Genomic DNA, 20,111 nt, shown 5'->3' on the forward strand with positions numbered 1-20,111 from the left:
TCCTCTTATAACAGTTCACATGCCACTGTTGAATATAAACATTTCTACATATTTTCATCTGTTCTCCCAGTCTCGACTTAGAGTACTTTCTCCTGTTGATTCTCCAAACTCTCTTTAAGCATCATATGCATTGTGAAGATTAATGTTAGGCACCATTAAATAGTTCTAACTATGCCATATATATGGGGCTTACCCAGTTGCTCAGCAATAATCTGCCTGCAGTGCAGGAGGCCCAGGTTCAATTCCTGGGTTGGGAATATCCCCTGGTGAAGGAAATGGCAATCCATTCCAATATTCTTGACTGGGAAATCCCACAGACTGAGGAGCCTGGCAGACTATAATCCATAGGGTAGCAGAAGAGTTGGACATGAATTGGTGACTAAACAACAACATCATATATATAACATATGCATATACATACATATACACATATACACACATATATATTACAGCCTAGCATGCTGCAATTCATGAGGGTTGCAAAGAGTTGGATATAACTGAGCAATTGAACAACAACAACAACATATTATGTAAGATTACTGAAACACACAACCTAAGACACTATAGCATAATTGTTCGTACAACTGTTGTCACAATTAAAAGACTATAAGTTAATGAGGCATCTTTATAATTCCTGTGTCTAGGACATGCCCTAAAATATAGCTAGTACATAACAAATCATTTGGGGGAAAAAAATGGATGTGTGACTGTCATCCATTTTTTTACTCAGCAAACCCGCATATTTAAAACTAGAACATATCATGTACTGCCTTAATGCCAACTCTGGGCCTAGCTGCATAAAGACATAGGACTCTCAAGAACTATTTACTCTTAACTGGTGTGGAGTGGTCAAGTAAATATACTTAAAAATTAAAAGCTAAACTGTGTCCGTTCTGAAGAAGTTGAGTTCATTTAATGGCAAACAATAAATCTAAAAGATGGGAAAATATCTAGGTAATATTCTGCTTGACTGCCACGACACCCGTATCTTTTTCTAGTCTTTCTTTTTTAGGTTTCTGTTTTGTTTTATTCACCATATAAATATATTATATCTCTATGCTATTTCAACCTGCATTTGTTGATATGCCAATCTCTAGGCCACACTGTCTTGAATGAAATACATTTTTCCCTGTCTCTATTAGATTAATGATGGTACGGCCCTTGTTTCAACATTTTACCATCTGAGAAATGACTCTTGAATGTAGGCTGAGTGGTTTTAATTTCACCTAAGAAAGGGGCAAGAAGAAAATGGTTTCAACGAATCCAAGTGTTTAGATTTATAGGTAAGCATCACTCTTGCAGGTGCTTCTGAATTATAAAAGAGAAAAACAATTTTCTCTACTACAATAGCAACTGGAAAACAAAATAATAAATGTTCTGCTATAGTTTGATTCACACTGACTTGGCTATTACTATTACTATTGGCTTGGCTTGTTACTATTATTAGCAACACTTCTCATATTCAATATTACAGCATTAATTTTGTTGCAATTAAAACACCACATGGTCAATGAATAGCAGAACCAGGTAAATACGCCATATTATACTACTACTACACATGCAATGAACTGAGGTCAAATGGAGAACTGGGTATCAACAAGGATAAGCTGGCAACAGAACTGCACTGAGATTCTAATTCAGCCTCACCAGCCAGAATGAGACTCGGAGGACCTTGGGAGAGAATTAGTAGCCTTTTCAATTTTTTTTTTCTTCTGGTATTTAGAAATTCTATTGCATCTTATCTCATGAGAGAACCTGGAAATAAACCTTATTTATTTATTTATTGAAGATGGTAGATTCCTCTAAGAACAGGTTCTTGGAATGCAGAGCAGCTAGTTAACAGTGGATGGTGGGATTTCCAAGGAAGAAGAATCAAGAAATTCCACTCCAGAAAGTAAGCAGAATATTCTGGAGCCAAAGATAAACTTAACTTGGTGGGAAAGTCAATTGTGACTGAGAAAAGTTTACCAAAATCAATGCCATTAAATGTCCCTCTCCCTTCAAAACAAAATCTGACACAATAATGGGAAAAAAAAACAAAACAAAAACACGAAAAAGCTGATCTTCACAAAAATGGAACTGTAAAAAAAAAAAAAAGTTACCAAGTTTGGCCTTTGTTACTGCATTAGCAGAAAGGTTAGAAATATTTAAATTCTGCCTCTTTAATTAGGCAAACACACTCTTTGGTCTCTTATAATTGCAATTCAATTGTTTTCTTGTATTTCACCTGACCCTAGAAGAAATTTTCACATTGCCAGATTTGTCAAGGTATATCCATAAATAACAGGCTTCCCAGGCGGCTCTGTGGTAAAGAATAAGCCTGCCAAGCAGGAGACACAGGTTGGATACCTGGGTCAGGAAGATCCCCTGGAGGAAATGGCAACCCACTTCAGTATTCTTACCTGAGATATCCCATGGATAGAGGGGCCTAATGGACTATAGTCTATGGGGTCGCAAAAGAGTCAGACACAACTTAGTGACTAAACAACAATCCATAAATGGTAACAGTAGAAAATGAAAGCATTTATAAGAAACAAATCTAATAAATAATATTTCTGGTTCACTTCCACACAACAGCAAAATCAGACCTTTGTTAATGACTACAAATATAAGTTGTAAGCTATACCATGCCTTTAATCCAATATGGCTGTCCTGTATTTTCCAATGCAGCAACAGTTTGACTACTTTATTCAAATTTCTACAAGAATACATAGTTTCATCATATACATCCATGGGTATGTATCTTGTCCCCACATCTAAGCACCTCCACCAACTACCCCCCAAGACCTGGGTTACCAAGCTTAGGCTTTATAATCACTTTCTGCTTCCATGTGAACCAAAGTATTAATTTAGAAGTATGCCTTGTCCTAAGATTTTTTTCCTCTTTTCCAGGTGCTTGAAGAATATTGTACTGGGGCTTAACAGGCTGCTAAATGTGCACTTAACATCCTTCCTCTACTTAACATTTCCCAACATGTAGCATATGATTCCCAACTCTAGAACACCATCTTTCCAATTTCCTCCTAATTACAAACTTCCTGCCCAGCATGTTTCCATTAAGAAAGCTGGAAAGACTAAGGTTGGAAAAAACTTTAGAAATAATTGATCCATAAGATAAGAAAACTATTTTTACTAAAGAAACTTGAGGAAGATGTCAATAGAAGATTCAATATTGAAGCTGAAAATAGATCATAATATATCAATTCTAAAAAAATTTTATATATGTTTTGACCCCTGAAGACCCTATTATTGTAGACAACAATAAAGGAGAAGAAAGAGAAAATGAAATAGAAAGATCACCAAGGTCTGAAAGAAAAATTTGAATTTTTTTAATCTAAATTCTATTCCTCCAAATTTAGAAAAGTAAGCATAGTCATGTCTATCCTGGAAAAGAAAGTGTGTAAATTTTCACTTTCCAAAAGAGACATTAGAGAAGGAAAAAAATTTACCTATTAAATAATTCTAGCCCTATAAATGCAGCACTGTAACTTCAATTGTTGAAGCAAATTCTAAGGAGTCTGTAAGGATGACCCCTCTATTAGTCATGCAGTGAATCATAGAAGGCTATGGTCATGCCCTCTGAAATGATGAGAGGCCATGTCACAAAAAAAGGCATCTGGTGAAAAATGTCACAGGATAAAATGGATATATCTCCACAATAAGAAAGCGCACATCTCTCTCCCTAACCAAGTTCGACAGTAGAGAAACGTACATGCACATTTTCAAGGAAGCATTTCCATCTTGACCACTTCTATAGCGGGCACTGCTGAGTGCCCCTCCAATGTGTCTGGTACAGACCATACATTTTTTCTAGACTGGAAGCATTACCGCATACTCTTGGCTTTTCAATCCATTGACTTAAGTAAATCTGGGCCAGTTTTTCAGTTCTTATATGTTATCACCGTGCCAAACTCTGAAACAAAAGGACTGTATACACCTAATGAGAGCCTACCATGGACAAAGTTGTCTTTCCTCCCCCACTTTCTTCCTTATTGTTTTCTTATTATTTAAACTCTGGCAATAAGAGAACGGATCCTTGATATCTGAAAATGATATGTCCGTAGACGTTCGCACATTCACAAAAAAACCTCTCTTATAGAAAAAAAGAAAAAGACTGTTACTACTTCTTTGCCAACTGGCTGACTCCAGCATACTAGCCCCTTAGCATGCTGCATTCATTTCTGTTCCTGATCTTAGGTCTATTTTCTCATTTAATTTTCACAATGATCCCTTCCAATGAGGAAATTATTATCACTAGTATTTTTTAACTATTCCTAACTATTGCAAGTAGCAGAACTTAAGGATAGTTGGCAAATAGGCAATAAAATTTTACATTTGTGAATGCTGAAGGTCCATTATACCAAGGAGAATATGAGGAGATGGTGTTGGAATGCATTTCCATTCCAATCAGCAGCAGACTCTGGCCCCAGTACTGGCTGCCTACCTTCCTTGGCCCTCTGTGCTGTGGACGCTGGTGTGCTCTGGGCACAGTACACCTCTCGGGTCTGGATCCCACCTCCACAAATGGGTCCCGTCTCATGCCAATGGAGGTACTGCTGCTCGAGAAGGAGAGAGACTTGGCATTCTTTCCATTCAGAGGTCTTCCAGGAATACCTGTTTGGTGTGATTTGTTTAAAAGAAGAAGAAGAAGTAAGGAAAACACAGAATTCCACAGGAAACTTAAGTTATTGACATCAAATGTATGTAATCATCTCTCTTTCTAGTATCAAATCGTTGCCTATGGATAAAGACATTTACCAGCTTTGAATACTAAACCTCTTTTATTTCCTTGAGAAAAAGTAGGCAGTCTATCATGCTAATAGCACAGGACCAGAAGATTGAATGAAGGAAAAATGGGTAAATAGTAGAGATATCTCAGACTTAAAGTTCTAAGCAAATAAAGAATCAGAGAAAGGACCCTGGTAGTCCAGTGATTAATACTCTATGCTTCTAATGCAACAGGTGTGGGTTTGATCCATAGCTGGGGAACTAAGATCCCACATGCCACGCAGCATGGCCAAAAAAATTAGAGGAAGGAGCTGGAAACTAAATGAGCTTAATTCCTAGCAGGTGGACTCATCATGGGGCTTAATTCCACAAACTTTTAGATGACTTTGTGTGAAAGTTGAGCTTTCTTTTTTAATTAGTAGGACAGTGTATGAATGTTTGAGTATATTATTTTAAATGAACAGAGACTACCTCCAACTTGTCAACCTTATTGATACAGGTATTTCTATCAGTTCGACCCCATTGGAATAAAGGTATATGTATTAAAAATGAGTTCACCATCAGTTCAGTTCAGTTTAGTCATTCAGTCGTGTCCAATTCTTTGTGACCCCATGGACTGCAGCACACCAGGCTTCCCTGTCCATCACCAGCTCCTGGAGCTTGCTCAAACTCATGTCCATCGAGTCAGTGATGCCATCCAATCATTTCATCCTCTGTCATCCCCTTCTCTTCCTGCCTTCAATCTTTCCCAGCATCAGGGTCTTTTCCAGTGAATCAGTTCTTTGAATCAGGTGGCCAAAGTATTGGAGCTTCAGCTTCAGCATCAGTTCTTCTAATGAATATTCAAGACTGATTTCCGTTAGTTTTGACTGGTTTGATATCCTTGCTGTCCAAGGGACTCTCAAAAGTCTTCTCCAACACCACAGTTCAAAAGCATCAATTCTTTGATGCTCAGCTTCCATGCACCACTATATTTAATTGGTGAGTGTTTTTCTTTTTTTCACACATTTACAGGCATACCATTGTTATACTGACTTAGAATATGTCTTCTTGGTTTACAACTGATTGAGATACACAACGATAGACATGCACATGCGCACACAAATAAAGGGGAAGACATAATGAAGTTTCTACACAACTTACAGAAAATAAAACAATGATAATAATACAACATTCATACCTAGAGAATGAATTCAGACAGAATCTACTTTTGTGGTTAATGAGAGCATTCCTCAAGCCCATAGCATTAAAATAACCCAACAGAATTCACATAAACATCAGCAGATTCCTTAGTTACTGGAGTAACAAACCAAACCTAAGAACATTCTCATATCTGCTGTCCCACTTCATATTTTAGAAAAAATTTCTCAGTTTGGGGATTGTTCAAAGAAAAAAATAGCACTAAAAAATAAACATGCCTCACCAAGGCCCTGGCCTTATAAAAACTAGAGTAAAATCGAAATCAACTAACAGACATCAAAATCAGGAAGCAAATCTCTAAAGTACCTAAGAGTGAGCAAAGTCCTAGACAAGGAGGGTTGTCATTCTAAAAAGCTTGAAAACTGAGGCTCATCAGTCTTGTGAAAAGCCCATTGTAGTAAAAGAATTTGGATAATCCTGTGGGGTTTGTTGTAACAGGATTCTGCTCCCTTTGCCTCACTACTTCATTTTCACAGGGTTTTCCAAGTGAAAATCAGTCAGAGAGCTGGACAAGAGTCTGAAGTGTCGAGCTAAGTCCTGCTTACACTAGGTGAATATAGACAATAATATTTTTCTAATTCCTGGGCATGAAAGATTGAGGAAAGTCTAAGTCTTCCCAGAGATGGTCCTTCTCCAGAGGTGATGATCCAAAGCTCTTTCTCCTCACTAAACAGAGGGGTCACCTAGACTCCATGGTCACTCAGGCAGAAGGCTTGTCCCTTGTGTTTCTGAGTCTCAGGGCACAGGTAAGTTCTCTTGTCTCTGGACTCTAAGGCAAGGCACAGTGTGGTGGGGTGGGTTAGTTGGACAGTTACCACATTCTTATTTCAAATCCTCTTCCCCCACTGATTGCCTAAAAGGGCTCTCTAGCTGTTAAGGAGGTCAGATGCAGTCCTACCCTAAGGCTCCTATAGCAAATAAGGTGGGGAAAAGGTGCAGTAAGGTGTGGACGACAAGCATGCTTTGGAATCAAACAGACATGGTTTGAATCTGAGCCTTTCCATTTACTAGTCATGTGACTTTGGCTCAGTTCTATTTTCCTAACTGTAAAATAAGGGTAATAACACTGAATGTGGATCAACGCACATAACAAATGTTCAGTAAATGTTAATTCCCTTTTTTACATCCTTTTACACCTGTTTTTTGGTCTCCTGCTGACATAGAAAACACACACACACACCCCCAACATTGTACTTATGAGAACTTAATTGATTTTATCAGAAATTAATATTAGGGATCCAAGAATGCCATAATCTTACCTCCAAGAATCAAAATTCAGTAAAGAACATAAAAGAAACTTAGAGCATTTAAAATCATAGCAAGTCACAGAAATTTGTTCACTTGTTTGAAAGGAATGGGCTGTGCTGCATAAACTGCTTTTTCAATTAATTTATCATGACCCTATAAGAATTAGCAATGGAGGAACTTTGGGAGTCATTTTAGAGATAAATGAAAAGAAAAGTTTAATGACTATGGTTTTCTATAAAGTAACAAAAACCCTGTTCGTAGCTCTTTAACCAAAAACACCCAAACTCCATTCACTGACAAACAACAAATTCTCAAAAAAAAAAAAGAAAAAAGAAGACATTTATCATGATTGCTATTGCTTACTACCTCAGAGAAAATACCAACCTAGCAAGAAGCAAAGGAAAAAGCACACTAGTGAAGGACTTCCATATTCCTTTTTAACATGCCAGTCTTTTCATAGTCTTTGCTTTTTTATTTTTATTTCTTTTCAAGTGCAGTATGTTCAGTCACAAATCACCTAGACGCCAGGAAAACTGAACATTCTGAACTCATCTAACCTGAGAAAGTGTCTCTAGGATCTGACAGAATAAGAAATCAAAGGAGTCTTCTCAGCTAAATGTTGCCTGTTATCTCCCTTAGAGGCTGTGACAGGAATAGCCCTCCAGCCTCTGGAAAACTTGGCTTCCTGACTGCCAGGGACATTCTCTTTAATGTCCAAGTCCACATCAAAGACCAGGCCTTTCCACCCTCTCTCTCCCAACTCTGCTGCCTTTCAAGTCTTACTTTGTCCTTCTGCTTAAGAGAGAAATAGGAGGTGTCTCAAAGGCCAAGATCCTGCCTCTTGTCGATAAAGAACACTTTGAAACCAACTATACAAATGTCTCAAGTAAAGTAAATGGCCATGACATGAAACCAATTAGTCGATCCTCATAGCGCCTCATGAATGTAGCCCCTCATGAATGTAGCCTCTCATGAATGTAGCCCCTCATGAATGGATCCATTTGTCTTGTCACATGGCCTGACTGAACAGCAGAGACAAGGCTTTCATTTATTAAGGCTTCTAGGATATCATGACATACACCCAAAGCAATAATAACAATCAAAGTTTTCTGCATGCTAAGTCTGTTACAGGCACCACATTAACCAATCTAGGTGTATAACTTCATATAGTCTTCCCAACACGTCTATAAAGAGACTTGTTAAGAATATCATCAGTTAGGTTCAGTTTAGTTAAGTCACTCAGTCATGTCCAACTCTTTGCGACCCCATGGACTAAGGCACGCCGTTAGAATTTGAACACTGTGGTCACATAGGGTCAAATTCTAGCATTTTCAGGAGATAAGAACAGTTAAAGAGAAAAATAAAATATAAACCCAATAAATGTATCTAACTGTAAAAATTCAAGTTTCCACAAAATGCTGAAATGACAATTTTCTGATGACTAATACCTTTTCAAGGCCCTGAAATCAAACTCACCATTTTGCTGCCTGGTTACCATGAGTGTTAGGGAAACCTGACATCAATCTTTTATGTGAAAATGATTCCAATGACCTCACCATTAGTGAGATGTCACACTGTCAGCCACTTATATACTGAATACCCAAGGGAAATAACTTGTGTTAAGAATATTTCAATCAATGCTAAGGTATGTATGCGAGATGGATGGCAGAAAGGAATTAAAAGTAGGACTCTCTAGGAACAGAAATAAGCCTGCCCAATAGTAAGCAAATCACTTAATCAACCATGCATTTATTCCTTTTTTCTTTTAAGAAGTAATTCTTGAACTCTAATTATATGTCAAGGATGGATTCAGACAATAGAAAAGAATAACAATGATCAAGACAAAGCCCCTGACCCTGAAGAGATGAGCTTCTAGTGCGGTAGACAGACAGAAATGAACCAAAACAGAATTCGGCATCAGATAACATGTCCATCAGAGAGAGAGGGATGAGGAGAGCTAGTTCAATGCTGTATCAGGAAAGCCTGAAGAATGCTGAATAAAATAAAGCAGTGGGCACAAGAAGAGGTGGACAAGAAGCATTCTAGAGGAGAGTATGTTCAAAGGTCCCAGGGAAGGCGAGTGCTTTGCGCTTTGTAGGAAAGCTCAGAAGCCAGTGTGGTTGGAACAAGCAGGTCAAGGTAGGAGGGAGAAAGAGGGAGAGGCAGGCAGGGGCCAGGCTACAGAGGGAGGACTATGAGTGTTATTCCAAATGTGCTAGGAAATCACTGTCAAGTTTTGAGGCCGGTGAAAGCGTCATCCTGGCCACTGACTGAAGGACATACTACAGGAGAGTGGAAGAAGGGAGATAAATTTAGAGGCATGTGTTACTCTAGGAAACATGCTGCTAAGGCTTCAGTTGGGGCACTCACAGTGAATATGAGAAGTGATCAGACTCTGGATATTCTGTGAAGGTGGAGACAGCCATCTGATGATTAGATGTGGGTAGGAGAAGACTTCCCCAATGGCTCAGTGGGTAAAGAATCTGCCTTCAAAGCAGGAGACACAGGAGATACAGGTTTGATTCCTGGGTCAGGAAGATCCCCTGGAGAAGGAAATGGCAACCCGCTCCAATATTCTTGCCTGAAAAATCCCAAGGACAGAGGAGTCTGGCAGGCTAGAGTCCATGGGATCACAAAGAGTCGGACACGACTGAGCAACTAACCACTAGTGGGAGAGAAAGAGAGGAGTGGGGAATAATTTCAGGAACCTGCCTTGTGGTCCAGTGGCTAAACATCTGTACTCCCAATGCGGGGGTTCCAGGTTCAACCCCTTTTCAGGGAACTTGCTTCCTCATGCCTCAACTAAGAGATTGCATGCCATGACCAAAGATTCTGTATGCCACAAGTGAGACCAGGTGTAGCCATATAAAATAAATAAATAAAAAAAGAATGACTCCAAATTACTTTGCCCCAAGTACTAGTAGCACAATTTCTTGGCACTGAATTCTTACCTGAAACAGCCCAGGAAAGGGGACAAGAACTCAGATATCAGGTAAATGAATAGAACCTGAATTCCACTGCTATACTCTGCTTTCTGAAGCTGTCTCCCACACCTGGAACTCACTGGCCAATTTCTTCATATGTCCCCCATAATTTAAGTCTACTCTTAGGAAATGGTCAATAAATGTATTCACAGGATACGTATTAAGTTACACATGTGTGCTTGCTCAGTCATGTCCAACTCTTTGCCACCCCATGGACTGTAGCCTTCCTGGCTCCTCTACTCATGGAATTTTCCAGGCAAGAATACTGGAGTGGGTTTCCATTTCCTACTCCAGGGAATCTTCCCGACCCAGGGATCGAACTCAGGTCTCTTGTGTCTCCTGAATTGACAGGCGAATTCTTTACCAACTGGGCCACCCGGGAAGCTCCACATATTAAGAGTTATTATTAAATATTTCATCATTCTGAAAAGGTATATGCAATTTACAAAAAGAAATCAAGATTAAACCAAAGAAAGAAATCTCTAGTGGTGGGCATACACATTTCCACAAAGAAATAGCGGAGACAATTTCTGGATTAGAAAAAGCTCCCCAAGGCCTGGAAATCTCATCCTCTGGGTAGCCAGCTTGTCTTCCTGAGAGTACTGTTGTCTAACCCTAGGAAACCTGTACTCAAACTATTCTCCAAATTTATGGGAGAAGGCTAGAAGGGGTAAGGAATGAATGCATTGCTCTGAAGCAAGGAATATAGACATTCTAAATTAGCAAAGTCAAATTAGAAAAGTACATACATTTAGTGACTATTTTAAAAAGACTTTCATCCTACTAAGGTGACATAAACTGATTTTAATAGCAGTAGTATGGCAAGACCATCAGAGTTTTATAGCAACCCTTGCCCTTTAGAATGCATGCTTTGTCACTTTCAGAAGGCTTAGAATTGCTTACAAAGTGTGGATTTCTTTCCTCCTTATAAAGGCTTAGATCTAAAGCAAAGCAACATGGAATAGAATCTTCAGTGATCTAACAATGACAGATTGAAAGAATAATTGCATTAGTGAATGGTCGTGTTTTGACTAAGCACATATAGCTTTGCAAACACTCTTGGAATTGAAACCCTAGCACAATATATTCAAATTAAATGTGTGTATATTAAAAATCCGTGTACTGCAGCATGACTAATTTATGATAATGTCTGTAGTCCTTTTAAAATTGTAAATGCATTTAGAAAAGAATTAAGTTGTCATTTTTTGCTGAACAGACAACCAAAATAAAGAGAACTGATCGAGCTTTATGTGTTTTACGCTCTAGTAATTTTTTATTGAATAGAGTGGGACTATTGATTATGGTAAGCTACTCTCAAGTGCAAAGCTCTTTGCTCTTCGGCTGATGACTTTGCCAGTCAAACTCCATGTATGCATTATTAATAGATTTCTATCACTACGCACAGCACTTAGCAATGTGTTAACTTTCTTACACTAACAGGGGAGCAAATCTTCCATCCAGGAGAACTGAAAGTGGCATAACAGGGACTCATGAAAAAATACGCACCAATAAAAGATGGACTCAATAAAAAAGCATCAGTCTCCTTCTGCTGAAACAATTTACAGATTCTTTGAAACTGCTATTTCTTTCCCAAACAGATTCTCCTGAGGTTCCAGGTCATGACCCCTTTACTCCTCAAGTGCTGTAGAAAAGCTGCTTGATTAAAACAATTTTAAAAAGCTTCCTTAAAGAACTCATTAATTCATTTAGCCACCATTTATTGGAGAAAAAGGGGACAACAGAGGATGAGATGGCTGGATGGCATCACCAACTTGATGGACATAAGTTTGAGTGAACTCCGGGAGTTGGTGATGGACAGGGAGGCGTGGCGTGCTGCGATTCATGGGGTCACAAAGAGTCAGACAGGGCTGAGCGACTGCACTGAACTGAACTGACTGAGCTTCTATTATGTGCAAGGTGTTACTATGGTAGACAATCAATGGGAAAAGATCAGTAGATGTGGTAGGCAATGTGTGTGCCCTTCTTTTCCAGAAGTCAGACTTTTACAAATGAAGAATCCACCGGCAATATGGGAGACCCAAGTTCAATCCCTGGGCCAGGAAGATCCTCTAGAGAAAGAATGGCAGCCCGCTCCAGTATTCTTGCCTGGGAAATCCCATGGACAGAGCAGCCTGGTGGGCTACAGTCTAAGGGGCCACAAAGAGTCAGACAAGACTGACTGACACTAATTGTGATCTCATTTCTCACCCTTCTTGAACCTACTCTTATAACTAATGATGACAGAAACTTCTTTTCTGGAAATCCAGACACACTTAGCAAAAGCAAGGCAGCCACTGGGGACCACTTTACAATTCTGTGTGTTCATTCCTTCCCTGGGGAGATGTCCATATTGAATATTCTTTATGAAGCCAATTTCAGATGCCTGTTAGACAAACTGACTTGAATTATTCACACATGTCATATTAAGTATCAGCATAGAATAAAGCACCCTGTGCATAAAATTGTTCTGGAACTGCCCTACATTTGATGATCTATCCATTGTCTGCTGAGCATTTACTCTAAGCCAGGCACTTTTATAGATGCTACCCACTCTGAAGTAGAGGCAGAAATAAAAAAAACTAACAAAAAATCTATATGTTTGGGATGAGTTATGGGAACATTACCAACTATTAAACACTCTTAAAGAACATAGTTATAAGGTTTGAAGACGTGCTAGTTTTTAATGAGAGTATTATACAAGATTCTTAAAATCAATAAACTAAGACAGACTGAAATTTCCTGAGTCTTCCACCAATCAGCACAGTGAAGGCTAAGCAGGTGTTGAACAAACATCTCTTCAAGACACAACATCCCTCTTCTAACACTCACTTCATTCCAATGGGCAAAGGAAGCCAAATACTAAGCCAACTTTTATCCACCATCCCTTCTCTTGGCACCATTACTTGGCTTTAACAGTCATCTTAAAAAAAAAAAAAAAGTCATCAATTGATCCCCAGAGTTTTCTCAAGGAAAAATAACTTTATCTATAAAACTTAAAATGAGGTTAAATACCTTAAAGAGAAAATAGGAAGGAACAGCCTGGCCACAGCAGGTTGTTTTAAAAGCACATCAAAGTGGGTAGAAGACCCACATAGACCTCTCAGAGTCTGCACAGACAGACCTTTTACGAAGAATCTCTAGTTCACCCAAAACAGAGATAAATTAACACATACTAGAGGTAAGGAGAGACAGTTTATGAGGCCCCATATTTTTCAGTGTCAGACCAGAGTGTTGAAGCAATGTTTAGGAAATTGTTTTTTCTGGGCAGTAATTCACACACTCTATGTAAAATATCAGCCATACAGTGTCTGCCTAGAGATCTTCTTAAAAGTTTTACTCTATAGTGGTCACTGTTACCTTTTAACAGCACTGTCTTATACTTATATTAAATTTTAAATGTTAAATTAACATTTAAGAAATACAACAGTCATTTCAGTGTGAAAGCTGTTGTCTCCTGGGGAGATTGTGGAAGTTGCTGGTAGGTCATCCAAGGTGTCAGTTCCAAGAAAGATGCTGACATTTTTCAGTATTCTTGTCTGTTACAGTGTGTTCGGCCAGAACAGGCTCTATGCTTAAAGTACAGAGGGTCTGGAGTCATAGCTGTTGTAGCATCAGGTCAGGTCCCAGTTGTCTGTGTCCTCTGCCTTTTCTTATGGCATCCAGTAACCAGAGGTTCAAAATTGGGAAAGGAGGATGTCAAGGCTGTGTATTGTCACCCTGCTTATTTAACTTATACACAGAGTACATCATGCAAAATGCTGGGCTGGAAGAAGCACTAGCTGGAATCAAGATTGCCGGGAGAAATATCAATAACCTCAGATATGCAGATGGCATCACCCTTATGGCAGAAAGTGAAGAGGAGCTAAAGAGCCTCTTGATGAAAGTGAAAGAGGAGAGTGAAAAAGCTAGCTTAAAACTCAACATTCAAAAAATGAAGGTCATGGCCTCTGTTCCCATCACTTCATGGCAAATAGATGGGAAAATAGCATCCTTTTGAAAACAAACTTAAGGCTATATGTGTGTGTACATGAGTGTGTGTGTTAGTTGCTCAGTCGTGTACGACTCTGTGAAAGTAGCCTTAAGCACTTTCTCTCACAAAGATCTTAAAGCTATACTGCTAACTCCCTTATATAGTTGACTCTTGAACAACTATAAGAGGTTAGGGGTGATGATGTTCCACATAGTCAGAAAATTTGGTCTGTTAGTCCACCCTTTGTATCCAAGGTTCTTTGTCCATGAAATCAACCACCCTCAGATTGTGTAGTGCTGTATTATTTAGTATTGAAAAAAGTCTGTGTCTTGGAGGACCTGCACATTTCAAACCCCGGTTGTTCAAGTAGCAACTGCTGTTCTAAAGTTCGATACAGGATCCTTGGGGCTGGTGCACTGGGATGACCCAGAGGGATGGTACAGGGAGGGATGTGGGAGGGGGTTCAGGATGGGGAACACATGTACGCCCATGGTGGATTCATGTTGATGTGTGGCAGAACCAATACAATATTGTAAAGTTATTAGCCTCCAATTAAAATAAATAAATTTAAGTTAAAAATAAATAAATAAAGTTTCCCAAATTAGCTTAACACAGGCTGGCCTCAGCCTTTCAGGTTAACTTATGCTCTATGCTTCAAGGAATCTCCAAAATGTTCAGGGTCAGGGAGCTCTTCTAGCAGGGGCTCTTCTTGGTCACAATTGCTTTCATGCCTTAGGGACTGGCACTCACAGTGTTCAAGTGAAAATGTTGATTAGTGGAGTCTAGCTAGTGAAAAGAGTAGCCCCTGAACTATACAACTAAAAACCATTGTAAACAGTATTATTATTGGAGGAAGTAGGAAGTAAACACATCTCTAACTCATCTCTTCTTAGAATACATATTCTTCCTCTCATTAACTGAAATGCTAATTTCCTCACTTCCTTCAAGTCCTCCTCCAAACCCCAGTCCCTGATCCTGCTTGTTTAAAGGAAGTTTCTCTAATGACACTCTTTAATTCTATAACCTGAGCTGACCCCCATTACAGCATTCCAGAAGTCTCTATTTTTGCCCTGTTCTAATGATTCATTTTTTCTATATTTCATACAAAAAATATATAGTTTATTTTATTTATTACATTTATTTAGTATATCTTCACTAAAATTTAGGTCCCATAAGAGGAAGGGAACTTTGTCCAATCTATTTTCTGAGGTATCCCAAACATTTAATGTAGTGCTTGGCACATGGCAAGAGTTTAAGAGTATATTTATTGAACAAAGGAAAACATCTCTTACAGCAAAGATGGTAGAAGGGTAAAACCAAGTGACATTCCAAGAGAGGACATTTTCCTACTAAGGAGAAGGGTGGCGAATTAAATTTCTTGATATATATGAAGTGCTCATGAATTCTGGGAAAGGAGAAATGGACATTTTTGATCCTTAAGAGATTTTTGTTTCTATTTCCCTTGTTCACGATGAATTTTAATCACCGGTGTCAAACTAGAAACAAAAGTTAACACACAGTCTTTATGCCTTCCTGAGGCAGAGGCCACAGCTCAGATCTCGGACAAATAAGAATGTCAGCCAATGTTAATTTTGTTGTTGTTATTTAAGTGTGCTCCTCCCCACCACCAACTAGAATCATTAGTAAACACATTATTCTCCCTAGAGAACACTGGTTGGTATTTGGTGAATTTTCTAAGACTCCTATCTCCTACAAATTCACTATTTGAGAAGGTTTTTAGAAAATGTCATACTCAGTAACATTTCTATACAGCAGATCTAGAGGCCCAGGTTAACCTCCAATGAACTTTTTGTCAAGACCTGTTTTCTGATGTGAAGGTTCAATTAAATGAAGCTCAAACTAGAAATTAATCTTGGATAAATCTTATATGCAGAGTATATCATGTGAAATGCCTGGCTCGATGAAGCACAGCTGGAATCAAGATTGCCGGGAGAAATATCAATAACCTCAGATATGCAGATGACACCACCCTTATGGCAGAAAGTGAAGAACTAAAAAGCCTCTTGGTGAGAGTGAAAGAGGAGAGTGAAAAAGTTGGCTTAAAACTCAACATACAGAAAACTAAGATCATGGTATCTGGTCCCATCACTTCATGGCAAATAGATGGGGAAACAATGGAAACAGTGACAGACTTTGTTTTCTTGGGCTCCAAAATCACTGCAGATGGTGACTGCAGCCACAAAATTAAAAGACGCTTGCTACTTGGAAGAAAAGCTATCATTAATCTAGACAACATATTAAAAAGCAGAGACATTACTTTGCGAACAAAGATCCAACTCAGACCCGACTGAGTGACTGAACTGAACTGAACTGAACATATTGAAGTATTACCATTCCATGGTATTATGCTGGGAAAAACAACACGTATGAATGCACATATATGTGTATCTATACCCTCATCTGGGTGTATGTCTTCACTAACATTAGAGTCAGTGTGAGGTATTGAAAAGATCACTGACCTTGAAGCCAAATGGACTTCAACTTGAATCAAAAGAGACAATACCAATTTACATCACTTTTTACAATTAAACATGTCCCATTTAGATGATAAACGTCATATTATTCTAAATAATCTTTATAACATCTCTCATAAATTTATTGACCTAAACCATATACTCAATAAAAGGCAGTCATGCTTAACGAAGTTGATACAACTCAAGATACAACTCAACTTCTTCAACATCTTCAGGGAGGTACCACTCTTACAAGAGAATTGCATAGTTATTGACAAAAAAAGAGAGAAAAATGGAGGATATTTATAACTCAAAAAACTGTTGAAAATATCAGGAGAAGGTCATCAGCCATTCCTTGAAAAGGATGAAGGGAAAAAGTACACACGTGAAGTTATCATTTAACTCAGATTCTATTCCTGGCAGCATAACATTGAGAATCTTCCTAAACTAGGCCTCCATAAGGAAAAAAAATAATCTTCAAATCACTCAGAAGAATAACTTTCTATTCTATTAAGTTATTATAGAATAGATAATATACCAAAGAATGTTCAAAGTACCACACAATTACACTCATCTCACACAGAAGCAAAGTAATGCTCAAAATTCTCCAAGTCAAGGCTTCAACAGTACATGAACCAAGAACTATCAGATGTTCAGGCTGGAGTTAGAAAAGGCAGAGGAACCAGAGATCAAATTGCCGACATCTGTTGAATCATAGGAAAAGCAAGAGAGTTCCAGAAAAACATCTACTTCTGCTTCATTGACTATGCCAAAGCCTTTGACTGTGTGGATCACAACAAACTGGAAAATTCTTATAGAGATGGGAATACTGACCACCTCACCTGCCTACTGAGAAATCTATATGCAGGTCAAGAAGCAACAGTCAGAACCAGACACAGAACAATGAACTGGTTTCAAATTGGAAAATAGACTGGTTTCAAATTGGGAAAAATACATCAAGGCTGTATATTGTCACCCTGCTTATTTAAGTATATCATGCAAAATGCTGGACTGGATGATGCAAAACCTGGAACCAAGATTGTCAGGAGAAATATCAATAACCTCAGATATGGGCTTCCCTGGTGGCTCAGAGGGTAAAGAGGGAGACCTGGTTTCGATCCCTGAGTTGGGAAGATACCCTGGAGAAGGAAATGGCAACCCACTCCAGTATTCTTGCCTGGAGAATCCCATGGACAGAGGAGTCTGGTGGGCTACAGTCCACGGCGTCACAAAGATTCGGACACGACTGAGCGACTTCACTTTCACGTTCACTTTCAGATATGAATATGACACCACCTTTATGGCAGAAAGTGAAGAGAAACTGAAGAGCCTCTTGATAAAGTGAAAAAGAAGAATGAAAAAGCTGGCTGAAAACTCCACATTAAGAAAAGTAAGATCAAAAAAAAAAAAGAAAAAGAAAAGAAAAGTAAGATCATAGCATCCGGTCCGATCACTTTGTGGCAAATAGATGGGGAAACAATGGAAATAGTGACAGACTTTGTTTTCTTGGGCTCCAAAATCACTGCAGATGGTGACTGCAGCCATGAAATTAAAAGACACTTGCTCCTTTGGGGGAAAAAAAAAAAAAAAAAAAAAGCTATGACCAACCTAGACAGCATATTAAAAAGCAGACATTACTTTGCCAACAAAGGTCCATCTAATGAAAGGTATTGTTTTCCCAGTAGTCATTTATAAATATGAGAGCTGGACTATAAAGCTGAGTGTTGAAGAATTGATGGTTTTGAACTATGGTATTGGGGAAGACTGCTGAGAGTCTCTTGGACTTCAAGGAGATCAAACCAGTCAAACCTAAAGGAAATCAGTCCTGAATATTCATTGGAAGGACTGATGCTGAAGTTGAAGCTCCAATATTTTGGCCACATGATGCAAAGAACTGACTCATTGGAAAAGACCCTGATGCTGGAAAAGATTAAAGGCAGGAGGAGAAGGGGATAACAGAGAATGAGATGGTTGGATGACATGAGTCTGAGCAAGCTCTGGGAGCTGGTGATGGACAGGGAAAGTTGGCATGCTGCAGTGCAGCATGGGGTTGCAAAGAGTCAGAGACTACTGAGCAACTGAATTGAACTCATTACAGTATGCCTTCCAAGAGGAGATTCTCTTACTGGGGAAAATGAACCCACCTGAAAATAACAATAAGAATCAGTTCACCTGTAGTACCTCCTATGTGCTAAGCAGTGGGATAGACAGTGCTAGTCTGCAGCTCTTAAACCTCCAACACAGGCAGCATATTTAGACACATGTTATTGATGAGGGGAATGTCTTAAAGAAGTTGTATAGCTTTTTCAAACATATACAGCTAAAAAGTAATGGTATACAATTTTAACCCAAGGTCTATCCAAGTTCAAAAAGGACAGAGACCTCAGGTTTTATTTCCAATCTCATGCTTTGCCCCAAAATTAGTGTCTTGAAAGACTGAACACATGCTCAATACAATTAGGAAGGATTCTGTGACAGTAGGTTAACCTGTCAAGAATCAGGAACTGCATCTGCTTTCTCTCTTTTTCAGGAAAGAAATGATGTAAATATAAGTGGTCATCTTACTAAAAAATGAACAATCATTATATAAGGAGTATGTTGAATTAACCCAAATTTATATGGTGAGGTGGAAGAAGTGTGTGACCAAGAATGTGAAAAGAGGAACTTGCTCAGCGATACCCCACTCCCCAACCTCTGCCCTCCTCTCACATGCATTCTTTCAAGTATAAGGAATAGGGGGAGAGGAGCCAAGATGGCGGAGGAGTAGGACGGGGAGAACACTTTCTCCCCCACAAATTCATCAAAAGAGCATTTAAACGTCGAGTAAATTCCACAAAACAACTTCAAGTATAAGGAATAGCCAGGCCCATCAACAACACCAGGTGAGTCTGTAACCTGCTTATACTTCACATATCCCAGGTGATTAATTCCTACAGTACGTTATGTTTTGCTTCACTGTTTCACTGAGGAAATGGTCTCAAATCTTAGATACAATAAGAAACTAGAAAAGATCTATCTAATATAGCTACAGACTTAAGATATAGTTCAGTGCAGCCGTGCAGCAGGAATTATCACAAATTCATCCACAACCGACTTCTGCACAACTTCTATCATTATCAGACTGAGTCCATTGTAAGCCAACAACCAGATGAAAATACACTGGGGTCTTCACCAAAGGCGGCACAATCAGGCAAAATAAAACCAATATCAAGGTCTTCTATTTAGCTATTAATTTGTGTCAACCCGTTTCCAGCATTTTCCATTTCCCTAGGGACCTGAAATAGAAAGAGTGCCCCAGGGTGGCAGTGAATTTCAGAGAAAGAGTGTCATTAGAATCAGGGGGCTGTCATTCATTAACTATGTAACCTCAGAAATTGCTTAATGTCTCTGAGCATCAATGGCCTTATTTACAAAATGAAGATGCTGATGAATGACTTCTTAGATTATCAGAAAAATTAGGTCTGGCACATGAGGTAATGATAACTAATGGCTATTAAACATTTATGC

At 38.8% G+C, this 20,111-nt stretch overlaps 1 protein-coding gene across 3 annotated transcripts in view; it reads right to left on the minus strand.

The window, feature by feature from the left end:
* The window catches only part of THSD7B (thrombospondin type 1 domain containing 7B), a 1,246,259-nt gene that overhangs the window by 664,850 nt on the left and 561,298 nt on the right, over positions 1-20,111 (minus strand). For all 3 annotated transcript variants that reach the window (XM_044935904.2, XM_025276961.3, XM_045164228.1), the window contains exon 5: positions 4,445-4,614. In XM_044935904.2, the coding sequence (XP_044791839.2) occupies positions 4,445-4,614 (170 nt within the window). The remainder of the gene's footprint in view (positions 1-4,444; positions 4,615-20,111) is intronic.

This window comes from Bubalus bubalis, chromosome 2, assembly GCF_019923935.1.
Source record: "Bubalus bubalis isolate 160015118507 breed Murrah chromosome 2, NDDB_SH_1, whole genome shotgun sequence".
Classification (NCBI taxonomy): Eukaryota; Metazoa; Chordata; class Mammalia; order Artiodactyla; family Bovidae; genus Bubalus; species Bubalus bubalis.